Here is a 13,922-nt window from a genome sequence, read left to right as displayed (position 1 = left end):
GAGCGATGAACCTGGCTCGGATGCCAATGTTAGAAATTTAGGGTTTATGGTCTACCCCTATTCCTCTGCGCTTATCCGTGGTGCCGCTCACAATTCGCATATCTGAGGCTAGGGGTAGGGACCTTCTTATACTGTTTTTCCAAAGAGTCCACCTCTTATACAGATAAGATTCCTAGTAATTACAACTAGTTTCCGGGATAGAGTCCAGTTCAAATTACCAACCACGATCATATTTGTCTGTTAATGGATTCCACCCGTTATATCCCCGGAGCACGCGCTTGTGAGCAACGTGTCATAATAGAGTGTAAATTCCTCTAATTACATAGATCAACATTAGGGATGTAATCTAACTATACGATCTGGCTCCATCCAATCATCAGTGTACCCGGATAGCCTTTCAAATATACATAGTATATTGTATTCCACTGATAATCGACCAGCTAGTACTATTGAGTTTTTCTTTCTGCGGAGTTATAACAATGATTGCTTTGGAACAGGACATTTTTAAGCATGGATGAACTCATTGTTGATTATACGAGTGGTGCTTTGCATCCCGCCGACGTTAAAACTTCTTTGGCTAAAGCAATCAATGAAATATTGAAGGTACAGTTTTTCACATATTTTTCGAATCGTCTCGTGCACTTCTTCACTAGTCACTAACTTGCGCACTCTTTGAGTATTACCAGCTTTTGTTTGTTGTTGTTTTTTTCATTGAGCACTACGTTTCTCATAATTAATTGTTTAGACGATTGCATTGTGATTTTGTAATGCTTGAGACAGCTTCTGTTGTTATTTCTATCATTGCATCACTGTGTTTCTCAGTTTGTGTCATTCCTTCCTGACAAATAGTACTGATGTATTGCTTTTATTGTTTGGTGTCAATCATGTGTCCTAGTAAAGCGATTTTGAATCAAGAAACCATTCTATTGTTTTCAGTCAAGTTCATCTTTAATAGATATAATTTACAATGCCTCATATTTATTCATGTATAGATTTGTTTATTCTAATACGGTTTTGTATTTTTCAGCCTGTTCGTGACCACTTCAACACCAACAGTGAAGCCAAGGTTCTCCTCGACACTGTTATGGTACAATATTTGCACCCACTTCCATAGAATGGATGATTGTAAAAAAGAAACTCTGTTATCTGGGCTACATACTCGCTCTACACACACTAAGACTGACCAACTCATTTCGTCCTCATGCCACATGTTCCCGCTCTAAAAATGAACATTCACAACAAGTTAATTACCAGTTGCATTTTGAAGTGAAATTTTGCAGTGGGCGTATATCTTAATAATATTCCCTTGATTGTGCCGAATGGGATTTTGATTTCTATAGTATCAGTATCTTGAACCACTCATTTTTCATGATAACTATTTACCTTTTGAGCATGCTCTCACTTATATTGGATAATGTAGACATACAAACTTCATATATTTTTGTCCCATTTGACTCGAGTCACAGTTTTTATTTCCGCCGCTCTTGTGATTATCACGACTACAAACTTTCAGTGGTCTAGATATATTTGTCACTAGTTGTTGTTTTAGAGGAAAGTCACTAGTTGTTGTCGCCAACATCGTTTGATTGCAAGGACACTAATCACTACATTTTCCCTTTTGCAGGCGTACAGGGCAAGCAGTTGATGAGCGAAAACCTTTCTGACCACTACATGGACAGCGCACCAACATTGGAAGCATGTCCATCTTTTCTTGGGAGTATTTCTTCAGCACAAATTTTAGCATACTAATACTTGTCCATTGTAGTTATGCGTCTGAAAAGCAATTTCTGATTATGTTGCTCGGTGTACAGTCTCTTTTTTAGCATAGTGTCAGGTTACATTCCTTGGAAAGGTTCAAACGTATGACCTGACATTGTAGCAGGACATTAAACTCAAGATCAAATGGTGTCTTAAGGTCCTTCTGAATTATCTTGAGTGACAGTTTTGGGCCCTTCTACCATCGGTTCCCACGTCTTCTCAGCAAACTTTTAGCTGGGCGAAAATGATTGGCCACCGCTCACCCCTTTATTGACTGAATCATTTGGCTCTGGCCTAGTCTCTAGTGTCCTGGATTTTTTCTGGTTGAGACATTGTGCTCAGGTCATAGAAATTTCACGGTCGAGTGGTGCTTCTGTTGAGTATGTGTCTTCTCAGAAGTCAGCGCTTAGATAAAGCTAAGAAAAAGGAATAGAACCTTAATTGATCTTCTGTCACAAACCTTGTCAGTGAAGCTTTTAGACACTTCATTTCTCTCCCTCTGATCCAAAATAAATGTCGCAGTTTTGAACTAAGGTTAGTTCAACCTTAGTAAAAAATGTGACATTTATTATGGATCGGAGGGAGTACCTTTTTTGCATCGAACAAAGAACCAGCCGTAAGTCGTGATTGGGAAAGTGGGCTCAGCCTTGATCCATATACCTCCCATCTGATAAACGGTTTCCTTTTTTACCATTTTAATTATATTTTGCCGGACTTTTGTCTATAGAATATGAGACCGGTAATCAACAAGAGGAATGTGTTGGGTCTGCGGATGAGCTTCTGCTGGAGGCTGATCCATATTCCCAAACTCTATGACCAAGATTATATCGTAAATGCGTATGTAACGAGTTTCCATTCAGTGTGACAAACTATGAAAATTGGTTGCAACACGTGAGACACGATAGTTTTGGTTTAGAGCGCATAAACAAACGGCTTATGCAAGAAACACATTAAAAAGACCAAGGGGTGAACCATGTTCAGCCGAGTGGTGGACATGCACCTACTCAATTTCTATAAAACCATTTTAAAACTAGAGACGTTACACAAATCTTCAGAATTTATTATACCATAAAAATATATCACTCGGATTCCCCTGTAAAAGATGGTTCTCGGTACGTCCCCGCAAAAAAAAACATCATTACAAACATCAAGACAACTTGTTTTTTACATTGTCAGAGTCCCGGTCCAGATTGACAATACCACTTAAAATAATATCTTTTATAGAGAAATAGAAAATAGCTTCTCAAATGCTCCTCAAAGCACGTACTTGTCACAAAATAGTCTTTTTTTTCTAGGAGGTCACATAATATCTAATCATCCTTTTGTTGTTGCCGTGGAGTTTTCTTCTAGGAGGTCACATAATAGTCTAATAGCTTGATTATCCTACAAAGGTCAAAGGGGATGTAGCTCAAATGGTAGAAGAGCATTTAAGACGCATCTTGAAAGGCAGGGGGATCGATACCTCCCATCTCCACTACTACCTCCGTTTCACTTTACAAGTCCTGCGCGTATACCTAGGTTGCCAAATTTATCACCCTAATATAAACTATATAACACAAAAATTATATCTTTTGAAAGTAGAAACTCCGAAGTTTATGTTGATATATTTTTTGTAATATATGACTTGTATTAGGTTGGTCAAATTGACAACCTAGGGATACGTGCACGCCCTGTAAACTGAGAGAGAGGTAGTATTATTTATTTTTATTTCTATATTGGCGTGCATTTTTTTCCTTGCAGAAAATGAGACGTGCAAAAAAAAGGACTTCGTTGCTACGATGTATGGGCTTCTGCCTGGATCTTTAACTGAGCTGAAAGGTGGAGCCTGATCTGTCACTGGGCTAGAAGGTTGAGGCTAATTTTATTTCCTATAATTACAATAAATTTTGTTCATTGATGGATGGGCGACTCAAGAGGCTTTTAAAAACCATTATTGGTAGTTCATGCGGGTGAAAGAGTGAAAACATCGTTGCTCCAATCCAATTGCAGCCTCTTTATCGAAGTCTTTGGAGTATTTCTTCGGGCAGAGAACGGCGAAGAAGGTGTTTTTAAGAGATTTCATTATAGTTTTTAGTCATTGGAGTTTCTTTGTATTTTTTTGGATCTTAGGTCCAAATTAGTGTACCTGTAATTGTTATGAGTATGAATAAAGTTGTATGTACAATAAGTTTCATTTATGATTTGTGACAAACGTGCTGGCAATTGACTGGTGCGAGGTTGGGACCCGCCTGTCTGCCAACACCGAAGGCCAATGTCCCCGGCACCGCCAACTGGACTTGGACTTTTATTTATTAGTCATGTTTAGTTAAGAATAATATTTTTGGATTAGTCTTATATACATATAATGGCAGCTCAAATGATACAGCTCTTTGTTTATAAATAAGTTTGGGTTGTCAAGTGAGGATTAGTCTAAAATTTATTTATTTATACGTCTTTTTATCTTGGCGATAGATATTTTTTTTCTGCCAAAGATAAGTAAAAGGATAGGACTTTGTTGAGACACTGCATGGGCTTCTCGCTGGAACTTTAACTGGACTGAAAGGTGGAGCCCGATGCTTATTTTGGAACAACCTGTAACTGGGCTGGAAGGTTGAGGCGATGCGGGGGACTCGAGAGAAATGTTTGTTACAAGTGAGTCATTTTTTTAGTGGATACTAGTGAGTCATTTCTAGCCTCGTGCCATCAGATGTCCAAATTTTAAAACTGTAAAAGCAAAGCAAATTAAGTTTTTTTTAGAAACGTGAATTAAATTTACTAGTTAACTTCTAAAGTTTAGCAAAATAATTTTAGAAAAATATTGTTGAACTCAACTTGCAAGTGAAAATAAAAAAAATACAAATGATTATACCTCTGGCCTGTGAATTTGCAGATGCACACACCAAAGCATCTTTAAATCGAATACATGAAATGGCCAACAGAGGTCAACCCATCAAAAGAATTGACTAATAAACACCTATGACAAAGTCACCATTGTTATACAGCAAACGCCTTCAAGATGTAGTGCACACATGCATATACATCGAATATTGGCATTCAAGCGTAATGACATGAATATATTTATATTTTCTTTCATTATCTCGTGCTAATTAAGCACAAACTCGGAGGAACAATGGAATTCAGCCAAGAACTTTAATTGCATATTGTAGGTGGGGATTTTTTGACAAGGAGGACCAACACACTTTGTGTTCTCCCAATGCGACACAAAGGGGAGCCCTAGCATGGATACCGAAGTTTTCTCATCGAAAACAGTAGGTTTAACTAGGCGATGGTGGATGGACCGGCCAACCAATGCCCTGACTGGACATGCATGTTCCTTGATGCTCGGTTTGCAAATAAAAATACAATCTTTAAGCATTTTTTGCAATGCTACCAATGCATTTTTAGTGAGGCTTAATTATGCATGTTTCGGATGGATGCAAATTGGAAGTCGGCTTTTTTAGAAAGCAATGACTATGCCAACACAGTGAATGAGTTGGAAAATGAAATGAGGTTTGTATAGGCAACCATAGCGACAGACAGCGCTAGGGGAAATTTAGATATATTACAACCGAGCGCCTTTCGAGCCCTCTCACGCCCTCTGCTTTTCTGGCCGTCCGATCTCACACCACAGTCAGTTTTGATCCTTGGATTCTGCTGTTGTTCCACGTTTAACGTTTAAGTGGGCCGGCTGTCCTAAAGGGCTGCTACTCCGGTGGAAAAATCGCTGCACTCCCGTGAATTGGGCCGGCCATCAGGTGAAGCCCACGTACCCATTGTAATCATCTCCACGGTGCCTCTCGTCAACCCTAACGGAGGAGGCACCCACCCAGTCTACCGAGGGGATGGCAAAGGCGCACGGCGCGGCGGCGGCCCTATCCCCAGACGGCGGGTACATGTCGGACACTGAATCTATCCAAAGGGCGAGCGGCCATGCAGGTACGATGATTTACCACTCCTATTCTTCTGCATCTTGCAATTCTTTTCCTTTGTCCGTTGCCTCTGAATCTGATGTGCCGATTGGATTACCACAGGAGGCCAAGAAGGCCACAAGTGAGGCATCCAGCTCGACTTCGCCATGCGGGTCGCGCTGCACATTCGTCCCATCGCCGGCAAAGCATTCGTCAGTTGGGAAGGTGAGCAAGCAGGTAATGCCTTACGCTTTTTGTTGTTCATTTTCCGTTTCATTTCTTGATCAGCATTCGCGTCACCACTTCAGAATGCAGTTATCTGAAGCTTATCTTGTCTTCTTTGTACTCAAACGTTATTGTGAGTACGCCATTTTATATTACTTCTTAGATTCTTGATCGACCGAGTAGATACTTTTGGAGACAAAATGACTCTTGTCTGAAACTTATGATCTCCCCAGTGTACTTACATTTTGGTAGCATGTGCACTTCACAATTATATTAGTAGAAGCACTGCTCATATTAGTAATTTATACGTACATACTCTCCAATTCACCACGCTTGAACATTTTGATCCGTGTATCCCGATAATTTCTTAGCTTTGTGAACATATAGTTTAGAAGCCGAATATACTGTTATCTGAAGCTTATTATCTAATCGGTGAAATTAGCACGCTGATGATTGTACTCTCCAGCTCTCCAGGCTTTAACATTTTGGTCACTGTAACCTGATCATTTCTTAGCTTCTTCATAATTGATTAGACCATCAGATACTACATCGCTGATTTTCATCAATGGTTTGCTTTTCTGTTCTCAGGTTCAACAGCTTGATGGTCAATGCTGATGATTGGGATTCCATGGATCCATGCAATATATGTACATATTTGATCATGTCTCCTAGATCTGATCAACCTTGGTAGAAGAAGCCAACAATGTGGAGCAGTGCAATCTCTCTGCCACTTAGCCCTTGTAGGCAGTGCGGTAATTAGCCAATTAAACTCGAATTATAAATCTTAAAACACATGGTAAAATACTTAGCAAACAATTTTTTTTCCCGGTACACATCAAATTTCAGGTTTGAATGTTGTATTATTGCATGAAACCAATACTATAGGTACTATACAATCGGCATTTAAATTTCTCAATGCGAAGCAATTTCACACCAAATACGATTAAATTTGACATTTTTTGCTTACCTCTTTGTTGGAGCTTGTAGGATTATTGTGATAGACTAAATGTAGAATTCTCTTGCGGGCGAGAATGTGTTGTACAAATTTTCCGAAGTATTTGTAGTGCCTATTTATTTACTCAAATATATTGTTTTTTCCTCAATATTTCTACTTTTGAGATTTTATGGCGGGGGCCTTTGCGAGAGAACTCTTTCTAGGAGCCAAAAGTGGTCACGATAAATCACAACATGTATCCAACTATCTATCAACCATCCTAGAGACTAATACACTTGAGACCCAAACATGAACCAGCTACAAGTCCATCAGACCTAAGAAAAAAGATCAACACACAACTTTCTTGCAATCCAATAGGACTCCTCTCTTCAATTGCATACCATGATTTGTAAAATGAAGGAGAGAAGCACGAGATGCAAGAAAGCACAACACCACTCCAAAGCTTTGCAAACAATGATATACAAATTACTTCATGTCCCTAAAAAATATAGAGCAAAATTAGACGGGCGCGGCAACACGCGCCATCAATGATCTAGTGAAAAGTTATGATGGCACTATCTCGGTGAACCAGAGTCTAGCTGGGACTGGAGTGGTAGCTCGGGACGATCAACGAAACGTTATTTGTGGAAGGATTATGAAGTACTCCCTCCGTCCGGAATTACTTGTCACGGAAATGGATAAAAATGGATGTATCTAGAACTAAAATATGTCTAGATACATTCATTCATTCGACAAGTATTTCCGGACGGAGGGAGTATGATTCTATCACGGATCCATTGGTGATTGAGACGCTGGCCTGCAGGGATGCCATGGCCCTAGCAATCGAAAAAGGGTCTCCCGCGTGTGGTGGTAGAGAAGGATTGGCAGACCGTTTGTAGCCAGTGGATGAATGAAGATGCTTGATCAGTGGATGGTCAGGTGCGAAGGGAGATGCAAGCCTATCTCCATTTTTTCCAAGGGGTTTAAGTTGCAACATGTTAGTACAGAAGCAAATGGCGTCGCTCACACAAGTGCTAGAGAGGCGCTTAATATGGAAGCGTGTTTGTTTGAGTTTGATGTACCCATGTACTCCCTCCGTCCGGAAATACTCGTCGGAGGAATGCATGTATCTAGATGTATTTTAGTTCTAGATACATTCATTTTTATGCATTTCTCCGACAAGTATTTTCGGACGGAGGGAGTATTTCTGATTGACGATGTACAATCTGATTCAGTTACGCCTACAAATGAATAAAGGCCTTAAGGGCGGATTCTAAAAATAAATAAACTGAGGTTGCGAGGAGCGCTTCTCACATGGGCACGCGTGACATAACCCTGGGAAATAGAACTTGGGATTGATTATTTTTAGTCAAAATAATTAATTCATATTAATATTAGCATGGATTAGTTTATAGACATCAAAGGGGATGTAGCTCAAATGGTAGAGCATTTAATCAGCTATTAAAAGGCAGGGGGATCGATACCTCCCATCTCCAAATCCTCTTTTCACCTACTTTTATTTTGGCGAGATATTATTTTCCCCGCAGAATTTTTTTCTGTTAGCGGTTTCCCGCAGAAAATGAGACCTCCCAAAAGACGAAAGCAAAGCACATTGTTCAGCCCTTCTATGGGCTTCTCCCTGGATCTGTAACTGGGCTGGGAGGTGGAGACTGGTCCACTACGGAATAATCTGTAACTGGGCTTTCCCTGAAAGAACATATGTCACTGGGCTCGAATGTTGTGGAGGCTGCTTTTTTTTCGTGCGCATCTGAAAAGCCTCTCCATTGCCGAGTTCTACTACGTTTTTGCCACGTTTTTAAGGCTGATGCTCGCATTCTTTTTGTTTGCCAACGTCCTGATAAAAAGCACTCGGTAAAACTCCAGGCTCTTGGGAAAATCGAAAATCCTAGACGCACGGATAGTTACAGGCATCTCACGGAATCAACAAATATCTCTCCCCATGATTTTCTCGCCCTCCTAATCTCCGATCAAAAACCTCCACCTAATTAAGCACAGTCCGTTGAATCCATAATAACCATCTCGTGCGTGTAGCATTACTCAGGGAAAATTGCCGATTCCAGCAAGGCCCTTGGTGTGATGGTCTTGCAACACTACTCCGTTTGCAATTTTAGCGAACCTAACAAAATAGGTGATTGGTAATTAGCGATGAGAAGTCTTTTGCTGTTACGAAAAAAAGAGCAGTTTACTTATTCATGGAGGAGACTACATTATACTCCCTCCGTTCGCAATTACTCATCCAAGAAATAAATGTATCTGGATATATTTTAGTTGTAGATATATCCATTTTTATTCATTTTTGTGACAAATAATTCCGAACGGAGGGAATATTTCAACACTACATCAAAGGCACCACCACACGTACACATAAGCTTCAAATAAGCAAGAGAACACTACATTAAGGCACCACAGGCGTCATGCATCTGACCAGGTGATGCCGTACTCGCCGACCTCCTCGCCGGTGATGCCGAGCGCGTCCCACACCGCCTGGGACGCGTCGACGACGTTGTTGCGGCACGGCGGCTGGAAGGCGTGCTCGCGGTCGCACTCGTCGACGACCTTGGCGAGCACGGACCTGCCGTTGGCTCGGATCCGTATGCGGTCGCCGCAGCGGGAGCCCCCGGCGTACCACCCCGTGGACAGCGCCACCACGCGCTCCGAGTTGCGGTGGAAGACTGCGTCGCACGCCGACGGGTCCCCGCCGTCGCCGCCCTCGTCGAAGTCGTTGAGCGTCATGATGGCCCTGGTGGCTCCCGCGACGACCGGCGGCGAGCACCGGTACGTCGGGTACGCCTTCCCTGCCTCGCAGCAGTCCTCGCACGAGTGGCCCTTGCCCGGCCGGAGCGTCGCCAGCAGCAGTGCCAGCACGACGAGGCAGCTCATGGTCATCTTCTTGTGAGACATCGGGTTGTGTTGGCTCCTCGATCGTCAGAGAAAGATTTCACCACTGGCTAGCATATATAGGTAGAATAGGATGCGTGTGTTCGTGATCTTGCTTGTTTGGGGTGGCCATGCGAACATAAAATACAACAAAGTCAAACTGACGTGGTGATGGGGAGAGGACACCACACTGATGTGGATGTGAGCACCCAAAAATTAGTACGTACTGTGCTATACTAGGCGTGTCGTTAAGCTACGGGCTAATTCAATGCGACGACATATGAGATACTACTACATGAATTTGAACTATATATGTTTGATTCGTCAAGAGCGAACGAATATGAACTTGCTTAGATGTTGGGGCAACACATATAAAATTTGGATTCCTATAAAATTATGTAGTGGCTAGCATTCCTTTGTACTACTCCCTCCGTCCCATAATATAAGAGCGTTTTGACACTACACTAATGTCAAAAACAATAGCCAGTACAATGAAAGGACAACTGAAATTATAACTATCAATTAAAAATACAATTACATTAAAAATTATATTAGTCCTCTTTTTTCTCTGATTGTATTTCGCCCGTTGGAGATTTAAAATTACACTGAACCAACGGTAAGGAAAAGGGATACATGTGAATGTCATCACCATGCTATTCTTTAAAGACCGCAATAGCCACTCGCCGCTTCAGACAATATCTACAAATCATTGAAGAAACAACGGTTATAGCATTACCCCACATAGTACAAGCTTGCAATCCATCACCACCGGCCTAGAGAGTTGGAGAAACCAAACCATACCGCAGAACAACACGAAATAAGACATTGAAGTCGCCACACAAATAGCCAATCTATTGTTCTCTTGATAGACACGCCAACTACCAAGATCCGGAGAGATCCAAACAAATCTGGCGGCACAAACTCTCACATGCCCTTCGTCTGCACCAGATTGGACGTCGTCGAGGTAAGAAGTTAGAAAGACCTTATTCCAACACACCATCACCGCCACCACCTCGTCGATGCCACTAAGGAAACAAAACCTAAGGAAAATAAAAATGAAATGGCGGGTCCCCACTCCCCTTGCCGCTGAGGTGGCCTCTGGGGGAGAGGGGTGGGGCTGACGTGGGGTTGGGATGAGGACTTTCATGTCATACGTGGCCTCATGGCTTCTGGTTTTTCTTTTGCCTTAGCTCCATCTTGATATAGAATATCTGGTGGACACCAAGTTACAAGCAAAACTCTGTGGAAACCATGTTTTAAAGTTCTCAAAAGTTCTAAAAAGGTATTGGAGATGGTTTCGCTGCAAAGATAAGGGGTTGGTGTGAGTTTTGTGCTGCACTTGTATGCTTCCCTATCTCTCTCGTGCCTTGATTTGGATGGCTTAGGCATGGAGGCAGTCCATGGCAGCGGGTAACGGGGATTGATCATGGTGGTGTGACATTACAGAGTGGTACCTTGTGGTGCCGATATTGTTGGTCAGCAGACCAAGGTCCGGATGAGCTTGTGGCGGCAGATCGTGACCATGGAGTTGTGGTGAATATTAATGGTGTATTGTCTAAGGGCCGATGGCCATGACCCGAATTACCATCGATGTACACTTGTGATGGATATGTGGTATTGCCAGAGCGTCTCCAATGTGAGATTTTGGCGGTACAATCCTCTCTTGCCGGTGCTCTATGACTTGTGTCACACATATGTCAATGAGTGTTCTTGGCTACACATACAACTCTTTGGCGGATGGACTACTTTCTCAAGGTGTGCACGGTTTCAGTCGCGTGGTTGTGTCCACGTATGGATCATGTACACTTGCATCATCTTAGTCCAGTCAGGATCTGCGTCACCATTACTCTGTTTCCTTTTTCTTTTGGACTTAACAATAAAATGACTTTTCTATTATTAGTGATAAAAGATATCTTATTGAATCTCACTTATTAGCCTAACATGACTGGTGTGGATTGGAGACCCATTTATCAGCAAACAAGGATAGCCAATCAAGGGTGCACATTGTGGTCCCATTCGTCCTTTGTGAACTTCGGTCTTAAACCAACGCACGGCCGACATCTCTATTTTCTTCACTCACTTTTAGTCCCAACACAATCTATCGGGTGGAAAGGCCGGTTAGCTATCTTAATACCTACAATTAAAAACACCCTTAGTGGTTATTTGCATGAACAAAACCTATTTATTAATACATTTTAGTACAGCATTTTGTAAAATCAACTTTATTAATAATTACGTTAAAGATAATTATGCATATAATATCGTATGGATGGGAATGGTAAACACGTGCGTAAAAGATGCACCCAACCGTTTTATTGAGAAACCTTAAATTATTATTTTTCTAGAAGCTCGGTTTCTGAGTTTTACAATTTAAGTTCTCTTTATTTTTCTATGCTAATCAAATACATTTTTTGTTAGTTACAACAATAAACACATAGGCAAAACCGACTTAATAAAATCGTCATATTGAAATAGTCCCTTAGTTACAACAATAAACACATATAGAGATTTCAAATGGACTATCACATACGGATGTATATAGACATATTTTAAGTGTAAATTCACTCATTTTGCTTCGTATGTAGTCACTTGTTGAAATCTCTACAAAAACAAATATTTAGGAACGAAGGGGGTAGAAAATATAATCTCAAATCACAAGTTGTCCCAAAACAGTCTAATCCTCTATTTAGTGTTTTCGTGGCGTTTTTTAGCACTTGCCTCAATTTGTTTCTGGTTATAGCGATTTATTTAGAAAAGGGGAGGCTGTCACAACCAGCCCTCCCGTGCATTAGAGCCACGGTTTTCACACAAAGAAACGAAATGCAAATATTGGAAAGAAAAATTCGAACTGGGGATTGATTGTTTTTAGTAAAAAATAATTGATTTGTATTCATATTAGCTTGGATTAGTGCAATAGACATCAAAGGGGATGTAGCTCAAATGGTAGAGCATTTAATCAGCTATTAAAAGGCAGGGGGATCGATACCTCCCATCTCCAATTCGTATTTTTTTTACCTCCGTTCTATCTTGGCGATAGTCTTTTTTATTTTTTGAATAAATCTTGGCGATAGTCTTATTTTCGCAGAAAATTTCTGTTACCGGTTTCCCGCAGACGCTCTATGGGCTTTTCCCTGGATCTTTAACTGGGCTGGGAGGTGGAGACTGGTCCACCACTTTGGAATAATCATTAACTAGGCTTTCCATGAAAGAACATCTGTCGCTGGGCTCGAATGTTGTTGTGGAGGCTGATTTTATATTTCTGTAATTACAATATATTTCGTTTATGCTTTGAGAGGAAATACACATATCTTCTGTATAAAAAAACTCACTCAGATCGTTTGTACCCCTTAAAATGATCAAAACAAATAATTCCAACATAAACAATTGAAGACTACTTGTCTGGTTTAATATTGCCATTACTACTACATTTTTTTCTTTTTTTGCAAGAACAAAAAAATGTCTTCTTAGATTGTTCCTCAAAGCACAAAATCATCCCAAGATAGTAGAATTTTCTATTTTTTAACACGCTGGACCTTTTTAGCATGATTATTCTATATGCAAAAGTCTCTTTTTAACATAACGTAATAAACATATTTTTCTAACTTGAAAGTCTCGCTAGGTTGTTTTCAATATAGAAGGCATACATATTTTATCCTAGGATCCAATTTTTTTAAACCTGACAAAATTTATAGAAAATATATCTGTAACTACAATACCAAACAAACAATATAGTGTTACTTTTTTTTTTGCGGGGAAAACAATATAGTGTTACTGCTATGGTATTAGAGCTTTGCTCATGGTCCGTCGCCGGAGGATGTAGGAAGAAGAAGATTTCGACGCCCCAAATATATGGCTTTCGGCCTCTTTTTCAAGAAAAAATATATCCTTATAGGCTTTACATTTGGGAAGGATGGAATATTTGGTGATAATTTTGTTTTGACACTTACGTACTCCCTCCGTCCCATAATATAAGATCGTTTTTTACACTAGTGTAGTGTAAAAAACGCTCTTATATTATGGGACAGAGGGAGTAGCAAAGAATTTTCCTTTTAACGTACTTGATTAATCTCACCGGCTGCTGGCATTTTTTTTTTTGAGGTTTGGCTGCTGGCAGTTGACTCTTGTGTAGCAGGGACCCACATGTCAACCAGCAACGAAGGCCAAAGCCCGCGCCACCGAGAACTGGCGGGAAGCGTTGGTGTATTTCCCGCGCATTTGCC

General features: G+C 40.8%; 1 protein-coding gene across 1 annotated transcript; it reads right to left on the bottom strand.

Moving 5' to 3' along the window:
* Positions 1-9,087: 9,087 nt before the first annotated feature.
* On the bottom strand, positions 9,088-9,886 carry LOC109767138 (putative ripening-related protein 2). Its single transcript, XM_020325908.4, has one exon. The coding sequence runs from the start codon at positions 9,724-9,726 to the stop codon at positions 9,238-9,240; it is 489 nt and encodes a 162-aa protein (XP_020181497.1). The 5' UTR covers positions 9,727-9,886; the 3' UTR covers positions 9,088-9,237.
* Positions 9,887-13,922: the final 4,036 nt, after the last annotated feature.

The sequence above is a fragment of the Aegilops tauschii genome, chromosome 6 (assembly GCF_002575655.3).
Source record: "Aegilops tauschii subsp. strangulata cultivar AL8/78 chromosome 6, Aet v6.0, whole genome shotgun sequence".
Lineage (NCBI taxonomy): Eukaryota > Viridiplantae > Streptophyta > Magnoliopsida > Poales > Poaceae > Aegilops > Aegilops tauschii.
The sequence above is the reverse complement of the archived record's forward strand: the minus strand, read 5'-3'. Positions and strand labels throughout refer to the sequence as shown.

Coding starts and splice junctions, on each gene's coding strand:
- LOC109767138 (XM_020325908.4), bottom strand. CDS start 9,726: ATGTCTCACAAGAAGATGACCATGAGCTGCCTCGTCGTGCTGGCACTG.